At 33.0% G+C, this 18,059-nt stretch overlaps 1 protein-coding gene across 9 annotated transcripts in view; it reads left to right on the forward strand.

Annotated features, from left to right (window-relative positions):
• Positions 1 to 18,059, forward strand: part of Nav3 (neuron navigator 3) — an 813,909-nt gene that overhangs the window by 447,195 nt on the left and 348,655 nt on the right. For 3 of the 9 annotated variants that reach the window (XM_087192474.1, XM_087192478.1, XM_087192479.1), the window contains exon 1: positions 7,226 to 16,404. The exons of 3 other annotated variants lie outside the window; for them this stretch is intronic. In XM_087192474.1, coding sequence (XP_087048600.1) covers positions 16,162 to 16,404 — 243 coding nt within the window. In that variant the 5' untranslated portion in view covers positions 7,226 to 16,161. Of the gene's footprint in view, positions 1 to 7,220; positions 16,405 to 18,059 lie in introns of those variants that run through there. 3 more of the 9 variants (XM_087192475.1, XM_087192472.1, XM_087192476.1) reach the window with 3 other exon arrangements.

The following is an 18,059-nucleotide window of genomic DNA, read 5'->3' on the forward strand; positions in this document are numbered from 1 at the left end:
GTTGATTAGGACGCTGCTGGGAATCAGTGGGTTGGGAAATTCAAGATCTTCTTGAGTGTGATTTCTCAACTTTCAGGAGAAAGAGAGATTTTTTTTCCTTGAATGCTGTTAGGAAGAGAACCATCTCCACTAGCTGAGTATAACAATGTAATGAAATAGTAGTTAAGCCCTGATGAGTAAGGGCTGCACTTTTCCTGAGTTTTAGTGCTGTCTTTATTCACCACAAGTCAGATTCTTTATTATATCTAAGTAAAAACTTTAGGCTGAATAAATAGTGCAAAAAGCAAATCATTTACAGACAGTAATTTAAGTCATGACTGACTTTTTAGCTTAGTAGTCTTTTAATGATGGGATTATAGTTGCTTATATTGTTTATATTGAGGCAAAAGAGCGTCCATGGATCAAATAGACACAGGAGTGGGCAGCAGTGGAATTACTCTGAAACTCCAGGTGGTGAAACATGAATATCTTGCCCTGTGAAGACACTGCTATGTTATTATGCTACTATTTTCTCATTACTAGAACTACAGCATATACACTTTCATGAGTAGTTAGTAAAAGTTGACTTTTTCTTTCAAATAATTGGACAGCTAAAGGCATCTAATAATATTTAATAAGTTAAATATAATGCATTGAAAATAACCTGATATGTCTCCTAAGGCTTTCCAGTTTTTCATTTCCAGTAAGTTACAGCTGTTAAAATTGCATTGCATTTGGATATAATTATCTTTTTCATCAAAACATCTTAGTTCTAATACAAAGTGTGGTCATTACTTACTGAGATGTCACAGTTCATAAAATTCTTTTTTTTCCCTATATCTTATCTTCACATCCTTTCTGAACTGTGCACTATAATTTTTAGATCGCCAAGTATAATCTATCAAAATAAAAGCTTGGGTGTGGTACTTTGCAACTTTTACATATACTAATAAATTAGTGATCTAATATCTAAAGAAAATTGGTTACTTTTCTATTAATATTTTGCAGTAGTTTGGAACTTCTTAACCACTCGTGAATGGTGAGAAACTGAAATGCATTATGTGTCGTGCCGGTCTCATATATCAAATGATTTTAGAGGACACAGAAGTAAAAGCAGGAGTGTTGGGAATTATAAGGTAAAATTTCAAAGGATGAAGATTAATGGGAGAATAATTGATAAATTAGTGGAAATTCCTGGATAAGTGCCAGGCATGCTAATAGAGAGATGAACTTGGTACTCACTGAGGGGAGTTAAAAATAAAGACAGACTATAAGCAGAATATATGGAAACAGGCTATGATCTTATTATACTACCAATATATCATTGAATGTATTCATCTACATTTTCAGACATACTGACCACCCTGTACGTGTGCTCCTTATGTCAACAAGTGTTTTAACTCAGTAAGAAAAAAAGATGCTTTCTTGGAGAGAGAGGAGTGACAATCTCCTACAAAGTGGATACAATGGGAAATTAGTTTTAACCTCTTACATAGGATTGATATTAGATCAGTATTTTCAGATAGTCTCCATGATTATGTATTTGACTCTATTTCCTTTTAGTTAATTCTTTAGGACTCTCCCCAATTTCTTGATCCATTGCAAGCACAAATGGAAAGTGAAGCATTCAGGTAGCTTCTGATACGCACTGTTATCAGAATCACTCTTGCATGGTGACAAGTTGTGAAACACAAAGGTTCTCAGCCATCTTCGACATCACTTATGGATACAATAGTTTTTACCTTCATATTTATTTTATATTGCCTCCCACCTGTCTCCCTCTCTTAAGTGAGAAGAGGAGAAAAATGAGATTTATATTAAGAGGAAATTGTGCAAAAAGTTATTTGACATAAATAAGGTGGGTTTAGCACTTTATGCTTCAGCTCATTTCTAATAATCTTATGATCCCTAAACTATGGAGATAGAAATTTTCCAGGGATCATTTAAAGTGAACAGTTCAGAGAATACTAAGTTGGTGCATAAGAATTTTTGCTTATTACCATACTGAATTGATAATGCCTCTACAGCTTGTATTTTACTTGCTTCTCTCAAACAGTGGCTATTCCTTTTTGCTTTAATTTTTTACTATCTTTTCGAGTCTACTGTTCTCTTCTGATTTGTTGTGTAGGTATTTATTGACTCTTAATCCTAATTTCCTACATATATTTTGGTGATCACTTTATAGAAGGATCCTTATTAGGAGGTCAGATACTGAGGAAGAAATGGCAACAATAAAATCTAAATGAAAGAGAAACAGCAAGCAAGCTTTAAAGCTTATCTAAATGGAGCAGCCTATTTTAAGTTTGCCTGGAATTGCTATACCCTCTTTAAGATTCTCTCATAATTTTGCATTTTTATTGAATATTTTGTGACAGAATAATAAGCCCTGTTTCTTGCCAGAGATGCTTTGTTTAAATCAAATTCTCTGGAGAAAAATACAAGAGGAAAAGCTGCTGAGTTTACTTCATATAAAAAGTTCCTTTTTTTGCTTCTGTAGTGTTTCCTTGATAGCATTTATTAATGATTAAAATGCCTTGCAAAGTTTTCCTCGTGATTCTGTGAAAACAGCACTATAGTTACTGCAGAGGAAAATGTTAACCTGATTTGTTATTTCTCTAGCAAGGCATTTTATCCTTTTCCAAAGCACTTAGCATTATCACATGTGCAATTAAATGGTCACTTCACCTTTATTATAGTTTTGTGTCATGCTATTTTGACTATTTTTCTTGTTTATATACACTGTAGGAGTTATGGTCACCATATGTTTGTTATGTAAGATACCTCTTAAAATCTAACTTGATAGAGGCAACCTAGTAAGGAAAAAAATCAACATTCCTCTCTCATTGATGTCATTTTAAACCTAAAAATAATTAAGTTAGATAAATTAATCTAGATAAATTTAAAGATCTGTCCATATAGGCAAATATTTTGTATAATTCTTCAAACACTAACATTATGTATATACATATATACAATGTTATATATATATATATATATACACATATATATATACATACACATAGTCTCTCTATTTGTCTCATGTTCTTACTACTACTAGCTTTGGACTACTAAGAAATATTTCCGAGATAAGAGAATAGGCCAGTGAATAGAATGGGGGACTGATGATACAAATGTATGTAGAAACTAGGCTTGTTCACAAGGGCATAAGTGAGGAGACAAAGGTAAGGATCTCTTTGTGACTAATACAAACAAAATTAACTTAAGAAAAAATGGAGGTTTAATAATTTAAATAATTTTAGTTGGCTATAAAATTGAATTTATTTTTCCTAATGTTATTGTCAGAAATAACAATAAACCTTGAAAAATCCTATATACCTTGTTTGATGAGAGTCTGAGATATGTACAGTGGAAAATGCAAAAATATTATTACAGAAAGAGTTACAGAAATAAAATCTCTAGAATGTACATACTTTCAGGCATGAATTTTAAAACTGTCCCATGAAAATGATATAGTCCCTAATGAATAGTTTTAATGTGTAATAGGAAACAGGGGAATTGGCTTTATGGGAAAAGAGTCCATCCCATCCCATTAGAATTACGAAACCTTCCATTTATGTTTGTTCAAAGTTTTTTGTTTTGTTTTCTATTGTTTTGTTTGCCTGTTTTCTGTCAGAAAGTGTGGAAAGTTGGCAGTGTCTTCCTAGGAACTAAATCTGTGATTGCTAACATCCTTTGTTTTCAATGAACACATTTAAAAGTTTGCACTTTTGTTTGAAAAGTCTGGAATAAGTCACTATATTTACAAGAATCCAGGTTAGCATCTGATGGTCTCCATAAGAAATTACTGAGAGTAGAAGACAAATAACACATTATTCTTTATCATCAACATTTTGTTTCTCATCCTACCTGCATTTGAGAGGGAAAAAAGAACTTTTGTTCTACAGATATAGAAATTTATGAGGGAGATTTTCCTTCACTTATGATGAAGAATATCAAAAGAAAGGGATTTATTAGTAAATCAAGTTCAGTTAATGAAAAAGTCAGAATATTTTAAAAGTTGCCAAATAGCTCATTTCTCTGACTCTATAGTAACATATAACATTGCAATTTCATATGTCACTCATGTCACACCCATTGTTGATAGTCCAGCAAGTTTAAATCTATTTTATTCCATTTTATTTTGGTTGTGCGAATTTCCTGCATATTCTTAAAATGCATCATAGGCATGTCCAATGACAGAGGAGATACTTGTCAGTGAGAGTGAAACTGATGGATTTTAAAGCTTCTTGTTTCTGTTGTGGAAAATGGCAAAGAGGGCTGGGGATGTAGCTCAGTGGCGCCGTGACTGCCTGGCAAACACAAGGTCCAGAGTTAGATCCCTGGTACTGGGGAAAAAAATGGCAAAGAATGAACTCATGCCTGAAATAGATGTTTCTGGGAATTTTTTTATGAGATCAATAGAAACTATTAGATTGTTTTGTGTTCCTGCTCCATTTTCCCCATTTTTCCTTTATGCATGAACTGAATATTAACCAACTGTGATATAAATATGCTACTCATTCTAAAAGTGGCAGAGTTGACTGATAATGAGAATTTTAAACTGATATTCCTAAGTATGAAAATTCCTTTTCTTTAGATTAAAATCAGATTTATTTCCAACTGCTTAATAAAAGGCGGTCAGCAAGTTTTTCTTAATTCTTATTATGTTTAAGTTTGTAGGATCTTTACAATAATAAAATTTTAAATACCAAACTGTATCAATTGTTTTCAACTCTCATTCTTGTCCTACTCACTATATCTTATTTATATTTTATAGAGGGCTTTGGGAAGGATAAGAAACATCATATTTGTGAAAATATTTAGGAAAAGCTTTTGGGTAAATGGGAGCAGGGAACAAAACATTTTAGACTTAGCCTAAATTTTCAACTTTACTAAAAATTCAATCCCTGGAGAGAGAGAGAGAGAGAGAGAGAGAGAGAGAGAGAGAGAGAGAGAGAGAGAGAGAGAGAGAGAGAGAGAGAAAGAAAGAAAGAAAGAAAGAAAGAAAGAAAGAAAGAAAGAAAGAAAGAAAGAAAGAAAGAAAGAAAGAAAGAAAGAAAGAAAGAAAGAAAGAAAGAAAGAAAGAAAGTCCTAAATGAGTTAGGTATTTTGGCACATGCCTATAATCCCAGCACTTTGAAAGCCTGAGGCAGGAGAATGGAAAGTTTGAGCTCAACCTGGGTAATTTAGCAATTTAGTAAGACCCTGTCTCAAAATTTAAAAAAAAATTGAAAAGTTTAGCAATGTAGCTCATTGCATACAGTGCAAAGGCCCTGAGTTTAAGCCTTAGTGCCACAAAAAGGAAAGAAAACAGTCGTAATGAGAAGTCATATTTACAGGAATCTATTGTGCTTTTTCAATATTATGTTTTACCATTTAGCTGCTTTCATAATCTAAACATTTAAAGCAGAAAAGAGGAAGATGTTTTTGGGCAACATATGTATGGTTCATGAAACCAATCCACAGGGGATATATAAGTTAGGTAACAGTTACTGATGCTTTCAGGAATTATCCTTCCATTTCAAAAGAGGAACCATTTCAAGAAATTTCAAGAAGAGGAACCTTTGAGACTCAGATAATTTGGAAGTAGAAAAATTATATCTGGAAATCAATACCAGTAGGAAAATTGATTGGGCAAAGAAAAAGGATGGTGATTACTTAGATTAATAATTATTAGTAATGGGAAATATGTAAAGAAAACTCCTCTGGTGAGAAACATAAAAAAGGAAAAGGGAAACTTTGAAGTGTTCAGTCACATTTTTTAAATCATGCATTGGGAACTTGCCTCTTTTAGGGTAGGTTTTCTATAGATCTTTAAAACTAATGGATGAAATGCCTTTCTTTGAGCTGTTGTAATTGAATATTACAGACTAACTTATAAGAACAGAAGCTAATTTCTACTATTTTAAAGGCTGAAAATGCCAAGATCAAGGCAGTGGTGTCTGATGAAGGCCTCCAATTTCAAAGATGGAAGGAAAGGAGTGAAGATATTTTATCAAGTCTTTCATTACTCATGAGGCCAGAGCCTCCATGCCTCAGTCACCACCTTTGGAAAGCCATACCTCATAGCACTATTGCACTGGGAATTAAATTTCAAAGTGAAATTGGGAGGTGGCAAAAACATTCAAATCTAAACAGTATCTGACGGAGAAACATAGATTTAGTTTATATCTGGGCTGTTGAGAACGAGGCCATTGCATACAGCTGGAAAGGTTGTATGTTTCCCCACTGCAGAAGTGAAGAGCAGTTCATCTTCAAGTGTTGGCCTTGAGTCACTACTTTTGTTAATGAATAAATGGATATTCAGAGTGTGTAGGTGACTTTGGGTTGCTTCCTAACTACATACTGCCACCATGTTTCCTAAAACTGCCCTTATTATATATTATTTCTATTTTTAAAAGATAAACCAAGTAATGAATAAAATTCTCAGAAAATAAGTAAATATCAGATTCTGTTTTCATCATACTTCCTCATTTCTTATTTTATCTTCATATCTTCACATAGATGGAATAATAGGCTTCTTGCTGACTCTTTCTTTTTCTCTTACACACACACACACACACACACACACACACAGACCCACACATTCACACAGGTGTTTTGAAATATCCCTGGATTTCTTAGCAATATGTTACAAACTTTTCAAGTTATTGACTTGAGTGGCTTTTTAAGGTGATCTCCAAAATAAAGGGATAAGAATTTTAAATTATATCTGAAATTTAGAAACTTTTCTGGAGATAAAGGTAATATCTTGTGGTCACAGTAATTAATTTAACTCGTTAGGGTTAAAATCATAGGCTGATTATGTGTTAAAATTTCAAGATAATAAAAGTTTAAAATAGAACTTTATAAAAATGTTTTCTCGATTCTTGAAAAAAAATCTGATATACCCTTAAGATACCTGAAATTAGGAATGGGAGAATTATCCTTTAGATTCAGAAAGGATAGGAGCAATGAAAATAGGTTAGGTCCTAAGATGCTGGGATGGAAAAAAGTTCTACTGATAGGCTTCCAGAGCTTTCACAGGTATAACTTGATAACTTCACAAATGTCATTTTTTGATATATTCAAATGATTATGTTTTATTGTATCATTGTTTTATTTAAGCCTATTTTATATGATTTTCAAAAATAACTGAAAAGAATAAAATTGACAAGGGAAGCATAATAAAAAAGATTAATTTTATAAAGTTACATTTTTACATTTTGTTGCATCTAAAATTATTAGATGACTTTTACCAAATTGTCAGAACTTGGTTTAATGAGATTTTCTATATCTTTAGAACACAATATATTTATGTACATATATGCCAACAGAAATGGACCTTTGAAGCATAAGTATTTTTAATTTTGAAGTCTTCTTTTTGAGTATTTATCTAGATATGTAAGTCTACTGTTTTATTATTGCATTGAAATTTATGTAGCATGACTATCCAAATGATTATGTTATTTTAAAAAACAACCATTTTGTCTCCATATATGTATATTCTTTTTACTCTAGGGGTTTCATATCCTAAATGGAAGAAAATCAACATTTAATGCCATTACAAAGTATTCTACATTTACTTTTCATTGTATTTTATGATTGAGGTCTGTGTTTGATTAGTTTTATTTTCTTACGTAACTATCAGCATATTGCAAGGAACCTATAAGATGGTAAATGTGTATCATGGAAAATGTATAGTTTCTACCTTTTCTGAGATCATCCTAACTTTAGTGGATATTGTATGCATTTGCAAAAATCCATGAACTGTTTTATTATCATATCCTTTGTACTCTTCACTTACTATGGTATGGCCAGGTACCCACCTTCTTTTCCCCTGCTTCAATACCACAGTTAGGGTACATCTTGGATTATTGCCCTTTCAAAATGTTATAAGCCTAATACTTCCACATATATCATATTTTCCCAGGTATCTGAAAAAAATTATGCCAGTAGGAATTTTGGTAAGAAAGGTTCTAAAACAGATCTTATTTAGTGTTTTAAGTGTTTGAAGCTTGATCTGAAAAAAAAATTTTTAACTCTATATTCACTGTATCTTGTTTTATTTTTTATGACTAAAAATTTTTTCATAAAATATGAAGACTAATCCAATTGATGATTTTGCAATCTATCAGTGCAAATTATTTTTTACCTAAAGTTTAATAAAAATTCTTATCTCCATGAAAGATAATAAAAAATGCAAAGTCTAACGTCTTGAAGTCTAATGTGAAACTAATAGCACTCAACAAATACGAAAGATGGATTGTAGGAAAACAGTTAAGAGTTTGCCTCTTTCTTTGTGCTTCTAACTATTTTTTTTTTTTTTTTTTTTTTTGTACCAGGGGTCGAATTCGGGTCCTTGCGCTTGCGCAGCAGGCGGCGAAACCACTGAGCTAAATCTCCAGCCCATGTGCTTCTAACTATTATAGACTAATAGCACTTATTCCTCCAGCCTTAAATTCTAGAAAGTAGACATAAGTCGTTAAAACAATATTATTCGGCAATTAGGCAACACATATCTGCAGGTCTATGGTCCCCAAAAACAAAGTTATCAAGAAGAGGCTTGTGATTGTGCCGCCTTACTTCTTAACACCAGTATCCAGATTTAGGGATGGAGAACCTAAATACAGTCTGCCACAAAAGTGTATTTTTTTATAAGAGGTGCCGAATTAACTCTAGACAAAACCTAAACATTCCTTAATATAGGTTAAAAGGAAATCTTAAAAGCAGCTTAACTGTATTCCATTATAAACACAAGCACTACTTGACATCTATTATACAACAAGCTATAAATTCAAAATGCCTATCATCTAGTAAAAGTTTACCAGCCATATATAATACAATATCACATGACTCATACAAAGGAAAAAAATCCATAGAAATACATTTCAAAATGACAGAGACGGCAAAATTACAAAACAGGGGTATTAGAGAGTAATAGAGATGCTTCATATATTTAAGAAAGTAGAATAAATCATAAATATGATGAGAAAAATGAAAGACATTAGAGACACTCAAATAGAATTTCTAGAGATGAAAAAATTCATTATCTAAAATAAACCTAGATAGCATTAGGACAGATTAAATGCTATGAAATTAAAAATTAGTGAACTTGAAAATATAACAGAAGTTAATTGAAAGCAAAAAAAGAAGTAATAAGTCTTAAAAAGCTAGGAGAATTAGTAATGTCTGATACAAATCAGGTTTTCCAACATATGTGTACTTGGAGCCCTAGAAAGACAAGGGGAGGCAGGTAATATTTAATATTTTATGAAGTATTGTCTAAAATTTCCTAAAGGTGATAAAAATATAAAGAAGACAATTGCACACAAAACACACACACAAATAAAATTTGAATTGCTATGAAAATGAGTCATAAAAAGAAAATGATAAGAGGAACTAGATGAAACAGCCAAGATGGTGATGAACAAGTATCACCCTTCAAATGCACTTCTCTGAAACTATGCAAGTGAAAAACAGTGAAGTAGCTGGGTGTGGCAGCACAGGCTTGTAATCCTAGTATTTGGGAGGCTGAGGCAGGAGAATCACCATGAGTTTGAGGTCCACCTTGAACTCACAGTGAGTTCAAGGCCAACCTGAACTACAGAATGAGACTCTGTCAAAAAACCCCAAAAACCAAACAAACAAACAAACCACCAGAGAAGTAGCATCTTTACTGAGAAAAAAAAAATTTTTAATTTAGAAGTTTATACCTAGAAATAATTCCACTCAAAAATGAAGGCCAAATAAACTCTTTTTCCATCCAAACAATTGGTGAACTAGTTAACCACTGGCAAATGTGAAATAAAAGAATTTCTGTAGGAAGTAATTTAGGGAGAAGGAAAATGTTTCTGGTGGAAATATGCATTTGTACAAAGGAAAGAGTAGGAAGAGAAATGGAAATTATATTGATAATTACAAAGCTCATTTTTAGTTATTGTTATTCCTCTTTTTAAAAGATAATTGACAGAAAAAAGTAATTTTGTATATGTGAAGTGTATGACAACAATAACAAGAATGTAAGAAAGCAAGTTTACTGTTTCTGCCTTGAGGCCATACTCTTAAGTGAAATAAACAGGACACATGTGTAAATACCGAATAGTATCTCTGGTGTGAGAAACTGAAAGTGTAAATAAGGATGAAAATGATTAAAATGAATAATTGATAATTTGAAATAGGAAAAGGCCCAAAGGTGGAGGGGTGGCGGGAGGGGTAGGGGAAAGGGAAGAAAGGAAAGGAAAAATTATGTGAAAGAAAAAAAAAGGAAACAAAGTCTATGTAAATAGGGAAGGGTGGTGGGGGTGAAGGGTGCACAGGTAATGGGGAAAAAAATAAGAACTAAGATACATCATGTACAGGTACAAACGCCCAATGATAAATGCAAATGCATTGTATACCTAAAATGTACCAATTAATATATATATGTATATGTATATATATATATATATAAGAATGTAAGAAAGAACATAAAAATATTGTGGGAAGTTTGTACATTATATGGAATGAACAATAATATGGTTCAAAAATACACTGCGATAACTTCATGGTTTATATGGTAAACCCTAAAGCAAATAAGAAACAACAAAATGAAACATTATCATCTACATGAAATTCACTTTCTAAAGGCACAGATCAACTTAAAAGGATGGAGAATATCAGACACTAACAATAGTAGATAAGAAAGTAAGAAGTAATAACACACGTAGAAAGGGACTTTCTGTTATATATGTTAAAGGATTCACCTCATTAAGGGTAAACAATCCTAAATGCATATGACATTGATAAATCTCCAAAATACACAAAGCAGATAATATTGTTAAAATTCAGTGTAGAGACAACTGAATGTTGCTAAAAATTGTGAAGAGTGCAAGATTATACCCTGCTTGCAACTAAAAAGCCACACTGGTTCATGCTCATGGGTGCTGGCAGAAGACATTAGGCCCCTCCATCAGATACCAGTGAGTTTATTACTCACAGCAATAGCAATGGCTAGAAAGAATATCATCATTTTTGTGCTAGTTCCCCAAGACTTAGCTTGTACAGCACAATGTGACAAGGACCAGTTACAGCTGGTCATGCATTGGTTTAAAATGCAGAAGAGGAACTTTGAGCTTAGGGAAAAAATGTCTTTTACAATAGTTGCAAATAAACCTCTCATACCATTTTTCCGGAACACAGGAATCTGCTTCATTATACTAGACAGCAAGCCATGTTTTGCTCCAAAAGAAAGCTTTATCTCTATGTTTCATGGATGCTTGCTACTCAAATCCTTGTAAGAGTAGGTTAGCATAAAAGTACAAAGTTATCTGTTAATAAGATTGCAGAAAGGTGAGAGATATATGAGGATTGTCTCCTAACAAAAGATAAGCTCCAGACTAGGTCAAATATTAAAACAAAAACCACATATCTAGAATATGAGCTATATCTAAAAGAACCATTAAAACTCAATAATGAAACCCTGAAAATGGGCATTTTGAAGATATTACACTAAAGATAATATTCTCATCAAGTAAACAGGAAAAATAACTCAACCTCAATGTTATTAGAAAAATTCAAATTAAAACTGATAAAACATGACACTACTAGATGAGCTAAAATTAAAGACTGACAGTATAAAGTACTGATGAGTATGTGGAGCAATCAAAACTCCCACACAACATGAGTGGAAAGAGTTCAAAATGGTATGTTTTGGGGGAAAATCGGCAGTTTCTTATGCAATTGAATTTATAGTTACCAAATGGTCCAGAAATCCCCTGTAGTTATTTGTTCATGAAAAAATAAAACAAATACACACACAAACCATGTGAAAATATTTATAGAGCTTTATTCATAATGTCCCCCATCTGGAAGCAAATCATGTGTCTTTCACATGACAAATATATATATATGACAAATGGTGTCTTATCTATCAGATGGAACACATCTCAGTGGCAAGAAAGAATTCTTGTTATCCATCACAACATGGATAAGTCTCAGAAGCACTGCTAAGTGAAAAAAATCCAGACACAAAAATATTGTTTGATTTTACTTACAAGAAATTTTAGGAATGGAAAAACTAATGTCAGAAAGCAGCCCTTCAGGCATTCCCTGGGTTGGGGGTGAGACATTAACTGCAAGGGCGCATAAGAGAACTTTTGGGATATGAAGGAAAAAAATCTACATCTTGATAGTATATCTGGTCACATTGAAATATTGCATTAGGATTCTCAAATTCTATTATGTATGAATTTTTCTTCAAGCTGTTAAAAATGGAAATGTAACTCTCCCGATTTTATCAGATATCAGAATTGATTAACCAATCATATTTTTTCTTTTAGCAAGCATGTTTGATAGTTGATCATTGTTTTCTCATAATCTGTTTCTAGTAAGTAATTACTGGTTTGCCAATTTTCACTACATGAGATTGTATTATTTAGTTTAGAAATCACATCACTGATACTATTAGAGCCAGGTGAGAATTTTCTTATTGCCTAGAAGGTTGGCTTCGGATAGCCCTTGCAATTTTTCCTGTTATATTTCATGGAAAGAAATAACCAGGAATTTATTTCATTTTACTTTGGAGAAATTTCTCACCCTTTTCAGTCCTTTTACATCCTGGACTTATTATACCTCATGACCTCACTTCTCTAATTATCAAGATTTTAATATTTCCTGTGACATTAATAGCTAACATTTTTGAGCACTTACTATATGCAGTCTGTTCTGATGACTTCATACATTTATTTTCTTTAATTCTCACAGCAACTTTGGGATGAAGTACAGTTGTTTTTTCCCCCATTTTGCAGATGATAAAACTGAGGTACAGCAACATCCAAATTCATACAGCTATTAAAGAAGCAGGTATTTGATTATAGGTACAATTTAGGAAGCTATTCTCAGAATTATCACGAATTTCAAACCTTATAGAGTAAATTCTAGTAGGTAAGAGCATTAATTTATGTAAATATGCTTCCCTGACCTCCCTCTCCCTTGGGGTTCTTACTCTGTGGGTGCGGGATGAAGTCAATAAGCTGCGTATTTCACTAGCAATCCAGGTGGTGGTTTATTGAATTTAGTTTGAGAAACCTCATTTCAAACTTCGCAGTATACTGTGCCTAATAACTGTGACCTTAAGCTAATTACTTGACTGCTCAGTGACCATCTCCTAGTCCTCAAAATGCTGATGTTCTTTTAGGATGAAATGAGATGACGGCTCCAGACACACTGAATTTTCTACAATAAGTTAATTTGTTTTTGTGGCTCTTGGTGGCAAATGTTATCACATGGTTATGTTGCATGCAATGTTCTTGGTGGTAAATGTTATTGCATGATTATTGTTTGATTGATAGTAGTTACAAATTCAACTCCATATTTCATTCATAATGAAATAATATTAGACAATACACTGAAGGGATTTCAGTGTAAAAAAAATATCTTATGGCTGGCAACAGTTTTTTTTCATTTGGAACATTCCAGAGATTACAGTGTATTCTGCTCCAACATATGTTTCTAAACTACTAGTAAGCTCGATTGCAAGTGGCAAATAAGTCAACTATGTTGGTATAATGTAAAAGTTGTATAGCTTTGTGTGAGGCTGTGTCTGTCATTGGGGTGATTAATTCTAGGGAAAGGGAGGCAAAATAGTCAAAAGTATAATTACAGTACAATCTTGGGTGGGGAAAAAAAGCCCTTGGCTTGAATTTTCTGTAGTCAAAAGGAACTCTTTGGGCTCAGCTTTAAAGAAATTAAAGCAAAACAAAACAAGTGCCCATGTCTGGAACTCATTATGGGCTCACCTATAGTTTGGAACAGTTTTTATATATTTGCAGGTGGCACTGAGCCTCTCTCCAGATCAATAGCAAGCCCATTGTCTCAACATTTGCCTTCTACCTGGATTTTTCTACCATTTCTTTTTAAAGTGTCAACAACATTTCTACTCATTTAAAAAAAAAAAAATTCTGGGCTGATGCACTCTTAGGTGGTCCAAATTGTCTTCCAAGGTACCAATGCTATTTTTGCCAGTGATTTCCTCCCCCAAATTGCCTATATTTTGAATGGTCTTCCCAGAATGCATTTTTCTTGAAAGTCCTATTTGTTTTTAGCTATGATATTTTGTTTGCAATGTGAGGATGCATATGTCTCATACAACTGAACCCTCATTTTAGGAACAATACATTAATCTGGAAGTTATAGTGTGTTGAATGTTTGGTAATTTACAAAGTAACTTCCTCAGAAAAATCATTTCATTTCTCTATGACCACTGGTGTTATATTTGTTTTTTATTATCCCATTGTGTAAAGCTCTCTGAGTTATTTTTTGAAATGTCTGCAAAATTTGTAACTTGTACTAGAATTTATTTTATGCCGCATCAGCAAAAACATGTATATTTTACTGTAGTTACTGGCTTATTCATCTAAAAATTATGTTTCCTTACCTAAAAGTACATAATAATTTATAGAGCCATAAGTAGTAGGCCAAAGAATGTCATTCCTTTACTACAGAGACATTTTCTACACTAATGATCATGATTCTGATAATTACCAAATTTTATTGAGTATTTGTATTAAGAATCCAATTATTCTTCTAGGAACCTTGGTTGTACTTTTACTAATTCTTATATTTGATGACCCTATTATTAATTTTCTAAATAGGTTAAAAATGAATAATTTATCTTGCATAATTCCTAAATAAAAACAGAAACATGTGAAATAGAAATCTTATTATTAGAGAGGAAATTGCTATCAAACTCTCAATACAATCACTTATATATGATTTTTACTAATAAGAGAATTTTTTTCTGTATTCATTTTTTCCATGCAACAATTTTGAGGACAATAATAAATGTGCATCAGATATTATCTTAAAACATCTTTGCCCCTAATGTGCTTTTACCAGAAATGGAGCATGGTAAAATAAAATATTTTATGAATGGGATTAACACCATTCATTGTCATAAAATATATATTTGCACATTTTTTAGAAGCTTAGAATTTTAAATTGATTTTATCTTGAATAACAATGTCATTTAAAATTATTTTTAAAGATGATTATTAAAGTGAATATCTCCACTTTCTAGCTCCAGACTTTGTTTACATTATTCAGTGTATCTGAATCAAAATCCTTTGTTTGTCAATGAGGAGAAAACAATTGTGCTTATACTTTTGAGCCATTGCAATGATTATACGTGATAGTGCATTATGCGCTTAGTACAGGGACTTCCATGTAGCACATTCCTTGTAAGTATTAGCTGTGAATATTTTTATTGTCATTATAAAATTTAGGAATAACACTATATTTACAACCTTGATTATTGTTTACTGTATTTCATAAACTAGGCAAGTGTGGTCTCCTGAATAATGTAGCTGCTTTTGCCAGTTGCAGTACTGCATGAAATTAACCTGATTTCATGGGATGAAACAGAATGAACGCTAGGCTCTGGGCTGTCAGCAGTGAAAAATAGCTGGAAATCAGACAAACAGCTTCATTGCTGAAATTGTTTCCGGGCTAAAAGTTCTTCCAACAGCTGTTTGTTTTGGCCATTAACATGTCCATTCTTCTATTTTTTTAAGGTTGGTGGAAATATGATTTTCTTTAAAAAGAGAAAAGAGGCTGGTTATTTCTGAAGTCAGGAAGAACTCCTGTCCTTACACTATTGTGATCTTTTGGTTTCTTTGACGGTTGAATTGAGGGCTTTTCCTTTTGTTGTTCTCCTCTTTATTTACTCTCGAAGCTCAGACTCCAGACTGCTGTAGTGAGAAGAAAAGGCAAAACTAGGAACTGTTTAATCCTAGGGAAGGACCTTTGTAGCATTTACCTTGCAAAAAGTTTACTTCCCTGGGGAGTAGTTAGTATTACATAGACACTGAGTCACAGAGTAAAAAGAGAAAGGGAGGGAGGAAGGGAGGGAGGAAAGAAAGGGGGAGAGGTAGGGAGGGAAGGAGAGAAAGAGAGAGGAGAAGAGAAGAGAAGAGAAGAGAAGAGAAGAGAAGAATATGATAAGAGAATATCCCAGCCTGCAAGAAAAAAAAAGAGACTTAACTAAAGATGAAGGGAAGTTTTACTTCTTCATGAAAGTTATATTATTAGTTTTGCTTTTTTTAAAATCAGGATGACTGCTAGTTTTGTTTAAAGTATTTGTTCTGGAAATACTAAAGTTGGAGTCTACCAGACTGAGGTTAGAAGCATTTTCTTTGGCAGCAAAAAGACACTTTTATAGAAGCCATGCCTGTGCTTGGGGTTGCCTCAAAACTGAGGCAGCCAGCTGTTGGGTCAAAGCCTCTTCATACTGCTCTTCCGATACCAAATCTTGGCACTGCTACATCACAACATTATTCTTCAGGACCTCTGGAACTTGCTGAAACAGAGAGCTCAATGCTTTCTTGTCAGCTTGCATTAAAATCAACCTGTGAATTTGGAGAGAAGAAACCCTTCCAAGGAAAAGCCAAGGAGAAAGAAGACAGCAAGGTTAGTAGCTGAAAGTTACCTACAGACTCACACAACTTAAAATGCAAATTTCCTTTTAGGTGGACCACAAAGCATGCTGTGAAATGGGAACTAATAGAGGAATACAAGTGTAAGACAGTATGTAGGTGGAGTAACTGAAAACCTGGAAATTTGACTTCTGTAAATATTATATTTTTAGCTTATAGTGGAAAAACTCATGAACAAAATTCTAGGAAATGTGTATGTTACAATTAGTATTCTGTATTGGTAAAGTACTTAATTACTTATTGATACAGCTAGTCCTAGATATTACTCTATCACTGATAACTGTACCCAATCACAAATGTGAGAAAAAATGGACCTACTCTTAAATATATATATATATATATATATATGTATACGTATGAGATTAAGGTGTAAAAAAATCCTACAGACACCATCACTTTTCTGTAAATGTGATTTGAAAGAATTCTTGTTTGAATATTTGTGTCCCAGACTCCTCAATTCATTGTTATATGATGAAAAGTAAATATTTTCCTTGATCCTGCACATTTGTCTGGATTTTCACATGTAAGTTGAAACCCTGCTGTTTTACTTATTACTGACATCTTCTTCAGGCATTTAACTTATGATATTCTGTGAGCATTAGCTCATAGCTGTGTGTTGCTGAGCCACCCTCCTAGAGTTGCTTGCTCGAGATGCAAAGTGCCAGGCTGCCCTGCAGCTAATGGCTTTCCTGAGCTCTTTTTGTACTTTGATAAGCATCACTTTTTAATGAAGCATTAACTGTGATGTCACCATTTTCATTCTGGCTTCTTAAGGAAATGTTTTGATTTTACTTGCCTTTTCAAATGTAAGTGGGGAAAAAAACTGGACATTGAGAAATTTATTCTGCAAGTGCAAAAGAAAGCCCATTCCCTTTGTCTGAAACTCTTACTCCATCTATGTTCACCTGTCCAGATCTTTAAGCTTCAACCCAATGCGACTTTGTTCATAAAGTCTTTGCTGTCTCTCTTCCTCTTCCTTTCTTGTGATTCTTTGTCTACAGAAATATGTACAGCACCCATATTTATAATTACGTATTTTAATTCCATGGATACTTTCCTTCTATGCCCACTACTCTGAAAATATATGGGCTCATATCTTACTCTGTGCTCCAGATGCTTCCACTAGGGGTTTACACATAATAAAAATTAAGTATTAATGGGATGAATGAATAGAAGAATGAATGAATCAATGGATAAGCAAGAAGTCGCTTTGAGAAAGTGTTAAGTTTTTTCTCTTTGGACCATTTAATTTATTTAATAAGGAATTTGAAACAGATGTTTTATAAAGTGCTAACTCTTAACAAAGGATTATCTAATTAAGAAATACCAGTTAACAGTAAATATTATTATAGCGTTATAGTTGTCAGTCATGTGAGCAACTCAGAGTGAAAGCAGAGAGGCATAAATTAACAACAAAACACTTAAAACATTCGCTTTCTGCAAATAATTAAAGATGAGTACCATCCAACTGTATTCTAATGTTCTTTGTACCCATAATGACTTGTGTGCTGGATTTGGTGGACAGACCCATTTTCACTGCTGGATATGGCTGTCATTTGTAGGTTTAGTCACACTTCTACCTAGCTAAATGACTTTATTTTAATACTTGACCACTGAGAGTGCTATTTT

This window comes from Heterocephalus glaber, unplaced genomic scaffold (assembly GCF_053883595.1).
Source record: "Heterocephalus glaber isolate CG9 unplaced genomic scaffold, H.glaber_assembly_v1.0 deba00001571, whole genome shotgun sequence".
NCBI classification, from domain to species: domain Eukaryota; kingdom Metazoa; phylum Chordata; class Mammalia; order Rodentia; family Bathyergidae; genus Heterocephalus; species Heterocephalus glaber.